Below are 13,181 nucleotides of genomic sequence, written 5' to 3' on the forward strand. Positions count from 1 at the left end.
GATCTTTTCTGGTAGGTTCTGATCTTTTTCATACATGGTCGTTCTGCAGGTAGTTGTGATTTTGGTGTGCTCATGAGAGGAGGTGAGCTCAGGGTCTTTCTACTCTGCCATCTTGGCCAGTCTCTCTCCCAGTTAGAAAATTTAAAGCCACCTCTTAACTCTTAAGTGAAGGAGAAAATACAAAATGAAATTACAGAATTTCTTAAAGATGAACATAGTACATATCAGAATACATGGGATACATTTAAAACAGTGATCAAAGGAAAATTCATAGCCTTAAAAATTTTTCCAAAGAAAAATGAATGCGAATAGGGATTTCCGTGGTGGCGCAGTGGTTAAGAATCCTCCTGCCAATGCAGGGGATACAGGTTTGAGCTCTGGTCGGGGAAGATCCCACACGCTGCAGAACAACTAAGCCCGTGCGCCACTACTGCCAAGCCTGCGCGCTGCAACCACTGAAGTCTACATGCCTAGAGCCCGTGCTCTGCAACAAGAGAAGCCACCACAATGAGAAGCCCCCGCGCCGCAACAAAGAGTAGCCCCCACTCACCACAACTAGAGAAAGCCCACATGCAGCAACGAAGACCCAACGCAGCCAAAAATTAAATTAAATAAATAAATAAATAAATAATTTTTTTTTAATGAATGAGAATAAATAAACCAAATCCCTAGTGTGAAGTGCTAGAAAAAGATAAAGGAAGAATATGATATAAATAAAAGCAGAAATTATGTGGTAAGCAGAAGGAAGAAAATGAAGATCAGAGAGGAAACTAATAAAAAAGAAAACAAAAGCAATAGATAAAATCGATGAAACCAAAACTTGTCCTTTGAGAAGATCAAAGTTATTGATAAACCTTTAACCAGACTGGTCAGAAAAAAGGAGAGAAGACACAAATTACCAAAATCAGGAATGAGAGAATAACAAAATCTACAAATATTTAAAGAAAAGTCAGAAATTAGTAACAACTTTCTACCACTGAGTTCAACAATTTAGATGAAAAGGATAAATTCCTTGAAAGGAATAAACTACTTAAGCTCAAGAAGAAATAGATAATTTGAATAGTCCTACATCTGTTAAAGAAATTGATTTGTATTTAAAAACCTTTCCACAAAGAAAACTCCAGGCCCAGATGGCTTCACTAATAAATTTTACCAAACGCTTAAGGAAGACATAATACCCATTTTCTACCATAAAATTTAAAAAGAGGGAGTGCTTCCCAATTTATTCTGAGTCCAGCATTACCTAGATTTCAAAACCTGACTACACATTACCAAAAAAACTACAGACCAATTTCTGTGAACATAGATGCAGAATTTCTAAACAAAATTTTTACAAATTTGATCTAACAATATAAAAAAGATAATATAACCACCAAGTTAGGGTTTATCCAGTGAATTCAAGGTAAATTTTAACATGAGAAAAGCAGTCAGTTTACCTCACTGTATTAAACTGAAAAAGGAAAACCACATGATTATCTCCATAGTTTAGGACAAGCTTTGACAGAATCCAACATCCTTTTTTTTTGGCTGCATTAGGTGTTCATTGCTGTGCGCGGGCTTTCTCTAGTTGCGTCAAGCGGGGGCTACTCTTCGATGCGGTGCACAGGCTTCTCACTGCGGTGGCTTCTCTTGTTGCGGAGAGCGGGCTCTAGGCACGCGGGCTTCAGTAGTTGCAGCAGGCAGGCTCCGTAGTTGCAGCACACGGGTCCTAGAGCACACAGGCTTCAGTAGTGGTGGCACACGGGCTTCAGTATTTGTGGCTCACGGGCTCTAGAGCGCAGGCTCAGTAGTTGTGATGCACAGGCTTAGTTGCTTCACAGCATATGGGATCTTCCAGACCAGGGATCAAACCTGTGCCCCCTGCATTGGCAGGCAGATTCTTAACCACTGCACCACCAGGGAAGTCCCCCAACATCCATTCTTGATTAAACTCTCCACAAACTGGGACTAGAAAAGAACTTTCTCAAACTGATAAATAATATTCTAAAAATCCTACACCTATCATCATACTTAATGATAAAAGAAGCTCAGTGTTTTCCCCCTAAAATCAGAAACATGTCAAGGATACCCACTCTCACCACTTGTTTTCAGCATTGTACTAGAGGTCCTAGCCAGTGCAGTAAGACAAGAGAGAGAAATAAAAGTCATCCAGATTGGAAAGGAAGAAGTAGAATTGTCCTTAATTGCAGACAACATGATTGTCTATGTAAAAAATCTGATAGAATCTACAAAAAAAAAAAAAATGCTACTAGAACTAGTAAATAAGCTTAGCAAGATCAAAGGATACAGTATTGATCAATATACAAAAATCAATTGTATTTCTATATACTAGACCAAATTGAAATTTTAAAAAACATTATTTGTAGTAGCATTAAAAATATATTAAATACTTAGAGATAAATCTGACCAAAAAAATTTGCAGATCAGTACACGAAAAACTACAAAGCATTGCTGAGAGAATTAAAGAAGACCTAAATAAATGGAGAGATGCACCATGCTCATGGATTGAAAGGCTCAGTGTTGTTTAGATATCAGTTTTGTTCACTTGCACTTTGGGCTCAGTACAACCCCAATCAAAAATCCCAGGAGTTCTTTTTGTAGAAATTGACATGATAATAATACTAAAGTTCATATGGAAATGCAAGAGATCTAAAATAGCCAAAACAACTTTGAAAAAGCACAAAGCTGAAGGACTCACACTACTTCATTTTGACATTTATAAAAATACAGTTAATCAAGATGGTGTGCATAAAGATATTGGCATGAAGATAGGTAGATCAGTGTAACATACTAGAGAATCCTTAAATGGACCCACATATATATGGACAGCTGTGGTCAAAGGTGCAAAGACAATTCAGTGGAGAAAAGGATATTCTTTCAACAAATGGTGATGGAACAATTGACTAGCCACACCTCATACCATACACAGAAATTAACTCAAAATAGATCCTAAATCTGAATCCTAGAACTATAAACATAGGAAAAATCTTCATGACTTTGGGTTTGGCAATGATTCCTAAGATAATATACCAAAAGCACGATCCATAAAAGAAGAAAAATGGTAAATTGGACTTCATCAAGATTAAAATGTCTGCTCTTGGGGAGGGGGGGAAACACTGTTAAGTGAATAAAAAGACAAGCCATATACTAGGAGAAAATATTTTCACATCATATATTTCATAAAAGATTTGTATCTAGAATATGTAAAGAACTCTTTCATCACGATAATAAAGACAACCCTATTTTTAAATGAACAAAGGACTTGAAAAGACGTTTCTCGAAGGAAGATATAAAAATGGCCAATAAGCACATGGAAAGATACTCAACACAGTCAGTCATTAGGTAAATGCAGATTGAAACCTTAATGAGGAGCCACTACATACCCATTGGAATGGCTAAGTTTTTTTAAACTGACCATTACCAAGTTTTGACAGAGATAGGAGGAAAGAAATCATATGTCCATACAGAGACTTAACATGAATATTCGTAACAGCTTTATTTATAATGGGCAAAAACTGGAAATAACCCAGATGTCCCTCATCTGGTGAATGGATAAAGTGTGGTATATTCATGTAATGGACTACTACTCAGCAATAAAAAGTAATAAATTGTTGATGTTACACAACAACATGGATGAATCCCAAAGTAGTTTGCTGAGTGAAAGAAGCCAGACAGTAAACTACATACTGAATAATTGTACTTATATAAAGTTTTAGAAATTTCATACTAATCTATGGTAACAAAAAGCAGACTAGTGGTTGCTTGGAGAAGGACAGGAAGGAGAGGTTACAAAGAGGTATGAAACTGGGGAGTGACTGATATATTTATTATTTTGATTATGGTGATGATTTCAAGGTGTATATACATGTCAAAACTTACCAAATTGTATACTTTCAATATCTGCAGTTTATTGTATGTCAGTTATGCCTTAACTGAGCCTTTTTTTTCATTTAACTGACATTCCTCCTAGTGCTTTGGGGGAAAACAGAACTTGTATCTTTAACATTATATGCTTTCTGAACTACTTAAGTTTTTTGTCACTTGCATACATATTCTTTATAATAAAAATAATAAAATGGATTTTTGTAAGAAATTAAGGTGGAGAATAGAAAAGCAGAAGATCTAGAAAGAAATAACACAATAGACAAACTACTAGCTAACCTGATTTTTTTTAAGGGGAAAATCACAAACACTAGACACAGGAAATGACAAGGGGACATAACCACTGAAATATTATGAAATCATAAGACTATATTGCATATCTTTATATAAATAAAATTTTAAACTTGGTTGAGATGGATAATTTCCTAGAAAAATACAGTTTACCAAAATTGACCTATTAGAGATGGAAAGATTTCTATAGAAGAAGAAATCTTTAGAAGAAATAGAGCAAGTTATCAAGAAACTATGCCACAAAAAGCATCAGGCCCAGATGACTTCATGGGGGAATTCTAATAAATCTTGAAAGATTAGATCATCCTAAAGCTCCATAAATACTGTTCAAGAGCATTCTTTTTATGAAGCAAGTCTAATATTGATATCTAAACCTGATGAAGACAGTGAAAATTATAGATCAGTATCACTGATAAATATTAATACAGAAGTGTTAAATATTTTAATAAACAGAATCCAGTACCACACTGCAAAAATAATATACCATGACCAAATGGGATTAAAGGTATTTAAAGTCAGCTCAATATGAGGAAATCCATTAATGTAATCTACCACATTAACAGATCTAAAGAGAAAAATCATATATTCACAGATGCCTGAAAAGCATTTGGTAAAATCCAGTACCTCTACTGGGAGGGGGAAATCTCAAAAATACAGAGATTGTTGATATTTTTTTAAAGAGAAAAAAAGAAAAAGATTGAGATGGACGGATCAAAATCCTTAATGGGAGAAACATTGAGGCAGTGCCATTATGATAGGAGCAAGGCAAGGATGTCCATTATCTCTACTACTACTTAAGGTATTAGTCAATGCTATTACACAATACAAATCAATCAGAGGCATAAGAATTGGAAAAGAAAGAAAACTATCTCTGTTTTCAGATAATATGGTAACCTAGAAACCATACAAAATTTATTATAAAATTTATTTTGTAAAATATAAATTTATTATAAAATTAAAGACTTATAAAATCAAAGACAAAATAAAAAGCTAGAGTAAGGTAGCATATGAAATTAATATGCAGAAATTAATAGCTTTCTTTTACATGAACAGTAATCAGAAGATGATTATAGAGAAAACCCCATTTATAATGTAAGAAATAGCATGTAAAATACTTAGTAGACTTAATGAGAAATATACAGACTTATATGAAGAAATCTGTAAAACACTCCTGAAAGACAGAGTATTAGACTTGATCAAATGTAAAGACATCCCTTGTTCTTAGCTATGACAATTCAACGTTGTAAAGCTGCCAGTTCTGTCTAAGCTATTTATATATGAGCACAATCCCGGTAAAAATAACTACCAGCTTTTTTATGGGGTTAGACAAATGGAATTGAAGTTCATAAGAGAAGCCAGGACAACACAAAAAGAAAAGCTACAAGAGATTCTAGCCCTACCAGATATTAAAGAATACTATTAAGACTTCTTAATTAAAACAGTGTGTTAATGACCCATGAATAGGACAAAAAGACGAGTAGAATAGAAAAGAGAATCCAGGAAAGACCCAAATACATATGAAAATATAGTATATGACAAAGGTGCAATCTCATATCACTGGGGCTTTTAATAATGGGCTTTTAAGTAAATAGTGTTGGAACAACTGGAGAAAAGGTAAATTAGAACCATACTTCAGGGGGACTTCCCTGATGGCGCAGTGGATAAGACTCCATGCTCCCAATGCAGGGGGCCCGGGTTCAATCCTTGGTCAGGGAACTAGATCCCACATGCATGCCGCAACTAAGAGTTCGCATGCCACAACTAAGGAGCCTGCAAGCTGCAACTAAGGAGCCCAGGTGCTGCAACTAAGACCCAGTGCAACCAAATAAATAAATAAATAAATAAAAGAACCATACTTCACACCATACACAAAAATTGGCTCTAATACAATTGACAGAAGAAAATATAACCTGGGCATAGGGAAGGTTTTTTAACCATGAATCAAAATTCAGATGCAGTAAAAGACTGATAACTTCTGAACGCATGAAAACAAAAAGACTTTTGCTTGACCAAAAAACTTTTCCTAAAACTAATAGAAAACACCATTACCAATGTCAAAAAACAACTGACAGAAAAAATCTTCAAGAAAAGGGCTGATATTCCCGAATATTAAAAACTGTTAAAAATTGAGCGACTAGAGACCAAAATCTATTAGAAAATGGACAAAAGATATAAATACACAATTCACACAAAAATAAGATATAAAAATGATAAATCAAACCTGAGATCGGTTACCTACGAGGGAGGAGTGGAAAGGATGGGAGATTGGGATTGAGGTAGAAGGGATGGAGGTGTAGCATTTCTCCAAGTATACCTTTTTGTATAATTTTGACTTTAGAACTGTGTTAACATTTTGTATATTAAAAAAACAAGAAGAGAAGATGAAGGGAAAGCAGAATGATATATAAACAAACTAAACCTAGTCTGTTTGAAATAGTTATTTTTAAATTAATTTTCAAATAACTTCATTGAAGAGAGGAACGGAGGGGAGAAGTCTTAATCCCAATAATCCTTGAAGACAGGCTAAAGACAGAAAGCCTATGAACAAATATTGAACTCTAATTAGAGTGGTATGGGTTAATAGGTCTGAAACTACTTTAAGGTATATTTTAGAGTTGAGCAAATAAATTAATATATTGACAATTGGTGGGAGCTAGATTTCTCGCTGTCAAAGAAGGGATTTTAGAAATATGGAAAGGGGAGAGGGGTAGAATAAACTCTATGGTAATTGGATTGGAATTAGAGATATGAATATAAACCCATGCATCTTAATACAGATATAGAAATATAAATGTGTATATATGTTTTCTTGCTCTGTCCACAAAGAAGGCCTAAAAATGATGACTCCTCAATAAACAATGAGAATATCTAGTGTCGAGATCTTGGCTTCTAAATACTATCCTCCATTAAAAAGGTCCAGAACTCATTAGAATAATGGCTGATTCCACTGGGAAAGTACAAGATGAGCCTAGAACATTTTGCTCAGAAAACTAAGGAAGTGCTTAAAGAATGATACAAATATGTCAAAAAGACACTGAAACCAACCTGTAAGGCCCCCCAGTGGCCAAGTCTGGCATAATTGAAATATTAAAATAAATGATAATAAGTGATTATAACATAGAGAACAAGAATCCAAGAGTCCATAATGGTATAAATAAATATATGAATAAATAAATAAGTAGTAGAAGGGAAAGCTTTACCTTACATTATTAGAATGTCTACTAATAAGGTTAGAAGGAATGATGGAATTAAGAGAGCTCTCTTGACAACCACCATGATAATAATTGTTTCAGGCAAGAATCATCAGTGTATGCTAAAATTAATGAGTGAATCAATACCTGATGAGAAACAGGATATTTACATAGTTTCAACATATCCTTCCCCCAAATACTTATCAGCTACAAAAGGAAAATAGTAATCTAAACCTGGCAGACAAAAACCTTTAAAAAGTGATCAAAATTAACATCACTAGTAGACATCTTATGCTTCCTGATATGATGGACTGAGAAGGATGCAACATCACTTCTGTGGTATTCCTACCAAAAATGTGTATCCTGCCATCTGATGGGAAACATCAGGCAAACCCAGGTTGAGGCATATTCTATGAAAAAAAATGTTCTGTACTCTTGAAAAATATCAAGATCATGAAAGACAAAGACTAAAGAACTGTGCCAGATTGACAGAGATTAAAGAGACATTACAACTAAATGCAATATGTGGTCCTGGATTGGACCCTAGAGCAAGAATACTTTTTTTCCTTTTGCAGTAAAGGATACTAGATGACCAACTGAAATTATACTGTGGTTATGTAAGAGATGTCATTGTGTTTAGGAAATAAGGGGTAAAGAAGTTTTATGTTTGCAATTTACTGTTAAACTATTGTGTACATATATATAGAGGGAAATAAAGCAAACAAGATAGAATGTTAATGTTTCAATGTAAAGTTTTTTAAAATTTCTAAGCAATCAGGTAAAATAGTAATATCTAATAAAAGGAGGTGGTGGGTACATGTATATCTGTTATTTACCTTCTATATGTTTGAAGTATTCATAAAATATTAATTTTTTTATTTTAAATAGTCCTACTGAGTTGATATTATCATTCATTCAAGTGGATTCAAGCCCTTAGATTACAAGACGCATTATGGGGTAGTACCTGACTTTAAATGTTATAATAAAATCTGTTTGATAAATTAGAAGTACTACCCTATTTAACATGGAAATGCTCATCTTTACTAAAAACCTTAATGGCCTTTGGCAGTGAATTTAAGCATGTCAGGAAAGCGTCTTAAACTCAGAATTGGGGTTTCCAAATGCTTCAGTTTGTGATAAAGTTTTTACTGGTCACCAGTAAGATGAAAAATAGAACAGAGAGTGGTAGTGAGGTTTTATAAATTTAAATTTATTCAGTTTTAAAGATTCTCCTTTATCCTACACTTTTACATTCTTGTTTGATCATATATTCTTTTATGAAATGATGGTTGTGGTAAGATGGTAGCTTAGGGTATTTTTTAGTGCCCTTTCTCAGCAAAGTAAAAGATAGGAACCCCATATTGGTTGCCATTTTGAGAGCTTACTGATCTGTGAAAGCTAGGAGTAAGGGAACTGTATTTTCATTCCTTTTTAAATGTAATATTTGAGAATAGAAAACCAGTTATCCATAGTCATTATTCATTGTCTTCATAACAGAAATGACAAGTTTGCTTAAAGTGAACAGGATCCAAACATACCATAATTCAGATTTTGTACTTGTAGGAAATGTACCTTTGAAATAGTTGAAAATACTTGGTTCACTTGTTTTTCTTCCCTATTCCGTCTGTTTTAGGGCAAACACTGTATCCTCGATGTGTCTGGAAATGCCATAAAGAGATTACAGATTGCACAACTTTACCCAATCTCCATTTTTATTAAACCCAAATCCATGGAAAATATCATGTAAGTGTAAATGCCTAAGGCACAGCCTCTAAATACAAATCCAGTCTCTGTTACTTATTACATTGGGTAATTTGCTTACCCTTCTTGCATCTCAATTCCTTTATCTGTAAATTGCAGGTAATAATAGTATACCCACCTCAGAGGGTTGCTGTGAGGATTAAATAAGCACTCTTGATATTAACTATCATAATCATCAACATTAATATACTAAAGTATAAAGTAACATATGTTAGAATTTTTAGGTTTAAATAGTCACATGTGTCCAGTACCTACTTAGTTGGGCAGTGCAGCTCTGGGTAACCATTAAGAGAATAAAATAATGTATAAATAGTTACCTAATAGAGGACAAAAAATAGAATTTAAATAAATATTAAAAGAAGAGAGGAATGAGCAAATAGAAACATAGTATTAGGTGGGGCAAAAGGATACAGATAGTAAGACAGTATAAATTAACCCAAATGTTTCATTAAATTCTAGACTAAATGGTCCAATTAAAATACAAAAATTGTCAGAATAGAGGAATGAAAAATAAATAACTATATGTTGCTTTTGTAGAAAAGGAAAAGAATCTTTACCTTCTACTCCTCCAGGTTCTCAGCTGGGCCTCTGTAACAAAAGACAGATGAACAAGAGAAAAGCATGCAAATTTATTTAAGTTTTACATGACATAGGACCCTTCATAAGAAAATGAAAATCCAAAGAAATGGTTAAACCTGAACATTTTTATACTAGGTTAGATGAAGAGTGGAGAGTGATGGGAAAATGTGATAGGACCAGACGATATGACTTAAGAGTAGTAAACTAGTGGAAACTTAGTAAGGCTTGTTCATTCAGATTCCTCTCAGCTTCCCTCCATCGTCAGAGATAAGGATAAGGATAAGGATGGTCCTTCAGATATAGGGAGGTCACCTCTCACATGAGGGTCTTTTTGACCTGCTTCAGGTGAAGGTCAGAGAGTCCTTCCTGTACCTGTCATTTTTCAAATTCCTTCAACATAAAATATTCAATATGCCAAGGTACCATATTTTGGGGTAGTGTGCTATAAAACCCATCAATTATATGTTGCTTTCATAAGACATACCTTAATTATTAGTCTATGGAAGGGCTGAAAGAGAATAGAAAAAAGGGATATACCCTGCAAACACTAAATAAATTAAGCTGGTTTATACTACTTTCAAAGTATACTTTAAGGTAAGTATTACTAGAGATAAAGAGGGACATTCATAGAAATTAAAGGTTCACGCCATTAGGAAGATATATTTATACATTTGTTTTACACTTTTAGTAACACAGTCTCAAAATATCTAAAGCACAAATTGACAGCTATGTAGGAAAAATAATAATAATTCCACAATCATAGTGGGCGAACATAACAAAAGAATCACAAAGTAATACAATAAGAAAAGAGACAAATAAAAAAATAAATAAGGATATACAACAACACAAATTAGAAACTTTACCTAACTGACATACATAGACCACTGCACTCAACATCTGCAAAATTTACACCTTGATTTCAAGTGCGCTTAAAATAATTACCAAAACTAATTATATGCTAAGCCACAGATTTCAAATGATTAAAAACAAATATCTCTGAGCATGATGAAATCAGAGTAGAAATGAATAATTAAAAGATCACTGGAAAATCCCCAAATATTTGGAAATTCTGTGGATCAAAGAATAAGTCACTCTATAAGTTAATAAATGTTTTGAACTCAATGGTAATAAAATTGTCAAGTAAATAAATTTGGAGGATATAGTAGCCTAGAAAACAAACATATGGTAGAGAGGATTAACAAATCAAAAATGTTTTCTTTGAAAATACTATAAACTGTTAATAAGAAAGATCAAGGAAAGAAAATTTTAAAGGCATAAATAACATCAAGAATGAAAATGGGAGGGCTTCCCTGGTGGCGCAGTGGTTGAGAGTCTGCCTGCCAATGCAGGGGACACGGGTTCGAGCCCTGGTCTGGGAAGATCCCACATGCCACGGAGCAACTAGGCCCATGAGCCACAACTACTGAGCCTGCACGTCTGGAGCCTGTGCTCCGCAACAAGAGAGGCCGCGATAATGAGAGGCCCGCGCACCGCGATGAAGAGTGGCCCCCGCTTGCCGCAACTAGAGAAAGCCCTCACGCAGAAACGAAGACCCAACACAGCCATAAATAAATAAATAAATAAATAAATAAAATTTTTTTTAAAAAGAATGAAAATGGGAATATCACTACACATCCAGTAGACATTAAAAATGTTAACACAGGCAATCCAGTAGAAAAATGAGCAAAGGACTTGGACACTTCACAAGAGGATCCAAATAGTTAATAAACATTTTAGATAGTGCTTAATCATGGAAATGCAAGTTAAAACCACAAGGTCATATATTATACTAAAATAGCTAAAATGAAAAGGTACCAAATGTTGGCAAGGATGTGGAGCAACTGAAGCTCATAACACTGATAGGAGTGTACATTGGTACATCCACACTGGTAAACTTGTTTACAGTATCTCCTAAAGCTGAACGTACACATAACTTAGGACCCAAAAGTCTCATTCCTAGATATATACTCAACAGAAATGTTTATGTATGTTTACCAAAGACATGTACTAGATTAGATGGAAATACTGTACTAAATAACTAAAAACTTGAAACTATCCAAATACCCATCAGAGCCTATGTAAATATGACATATTCACACAAAATGAAATATTCTACAGTAATGAGAATGAGCAATCTCCAATTACACACAGAAGTATAGAAGAATCTCACAAACATAATTTGAGTAAAAAAAAAATTCAGACCTAAAAGTATATATACTCCATGAGCCCAAATTTAATCATTGCTTATAGAAATCAAATAGAGGTTACTCTTTGAGGGTAGGTTGGTGACTGGAGTGAAGACACCCAGATTCTTAGGTGCTGATGTAATGTTCTCTATCTCAGTCTAGGTACTGGATATACAGGTAAGCGTTAAGTTGCTGAAAACTCATCAAGATATACATTTATGATATTTCTGTTCTATGTTTGAAAATTATACTTTAAAAAAATCTGAAGAAATAGAAAAGGAAAAAAAGAAATAGAAAATCTAGACCTGTACTCCTAAAGAACTTGACTTTGTTATGAAAAGCCTTCCCACAAATAAAAGAGCCAAAAGGACTTACTGAATTCTACCAAAAGCTAAGAAGTAATACCAGTCTTATAAAGATTCTTCAACTAATTTTATGGGCATTAATTTAATACCAAAACCTGTGAAAGATTTCACAGGAAATGAAAATGACAAACCAGTCTTACCATGAATATAGATACAGAAATCCTTACCAAAATAGAGCAATTTGAATCCAACAATTTTTTTTTTAACTGAAAGCTTCTTTGTTTATTTCTTTCTTTATTTATTTTTGGCTGTGTTGGGTCTTTGTTTCTGTGCAAGGGCTTTGTCTAGTTGCAGCGAGCAGGGGCCACTCTTCATCGCGGTGCGCGGGCCTCTCACTATCACAGCCTCTCTTGCTGTGGAGCACAGGCTCCAGATGCGCAGGCTCAGTAGTTGTGGCTCATGGGCCTAGTTGCTCTGCGGCATGTGGGATCTTCCCAGACCAGGGCTCGAACCCATGTCCCCCGCATTGGCAGGCAGATTCTCAACCACTGCGCCACCAGGGAAGTCCTCCAACAATTTTTTTAATAAGATAAAATACAACAGCCAAGTTGGGTTTATTTAAGGAATGCAAGGCTAGGTTAACATTTAAGATTAATCAGCGATAGAACTAGAGAGAAGATGGAGTAGGAAGCACCAGGAATCTATCTCCCCACCTAGACAACAGTTGGACTTGCAGAATCTGTCTGATGTTGACCCTTGAACATCGCAGGTTTGAACTGCATGGGTCTACTTAAACATGGATTTTTTTTTCAGTAGTAAACATTGCAGTACTACTCAATCTGCGGTTGATTGTGGATGCGGAACCATGGATACAGAGGAACCAAGCACATGGAGGGCCGACTGTTATACATGGATTTTCAACTGCATAGAGGGTTGTCACCCCTAACCCTGACATTGTTCAAGGGGCAACTGTATTTTGGAACTCA

General features: G+C 34.7%; 1 protein-coding gene across 15 annotated transcripts in view; it reads left to right on the forward strand.

Moving 5' to 3' along the window:
- The window catches only part of DLG1 (discs large MAGUK scaffold protein 1), a 288,004-nt gene that overhangs the window by 265,610 nt on the left and 9,213 nt on the right, over positions 1-13,181 (forward strand). For all 15 annotated transcript variants that reach the window (XM_082458548.1, XM_082458540.1, XM_082458549.1 and 12 more), the window contains one exon: positions 8,998-9,107. In XM_082458548.1, coding sequence (XP_082314674.1) covers positions 8,998-9,107 — 110 coding nt within the window. The remainder of the gene's footprint in view (positions 1-8,997; positions 9,108-13,181) is intronic.

The sequence above is a fragment of the Balaenoptera physalus genome, assembly GCF_965194825.1.
Source record: "Balaenoptera physalus genome assembly, chromosome: 4".
In the NCBI taxonomy this organism is placed as follows: Eukaryota; Metazoa; Chordata; class Mammalia; order Artiodactyla; family Balaenopteridae; genus Balaenoptera; species Balaenoptera physalus.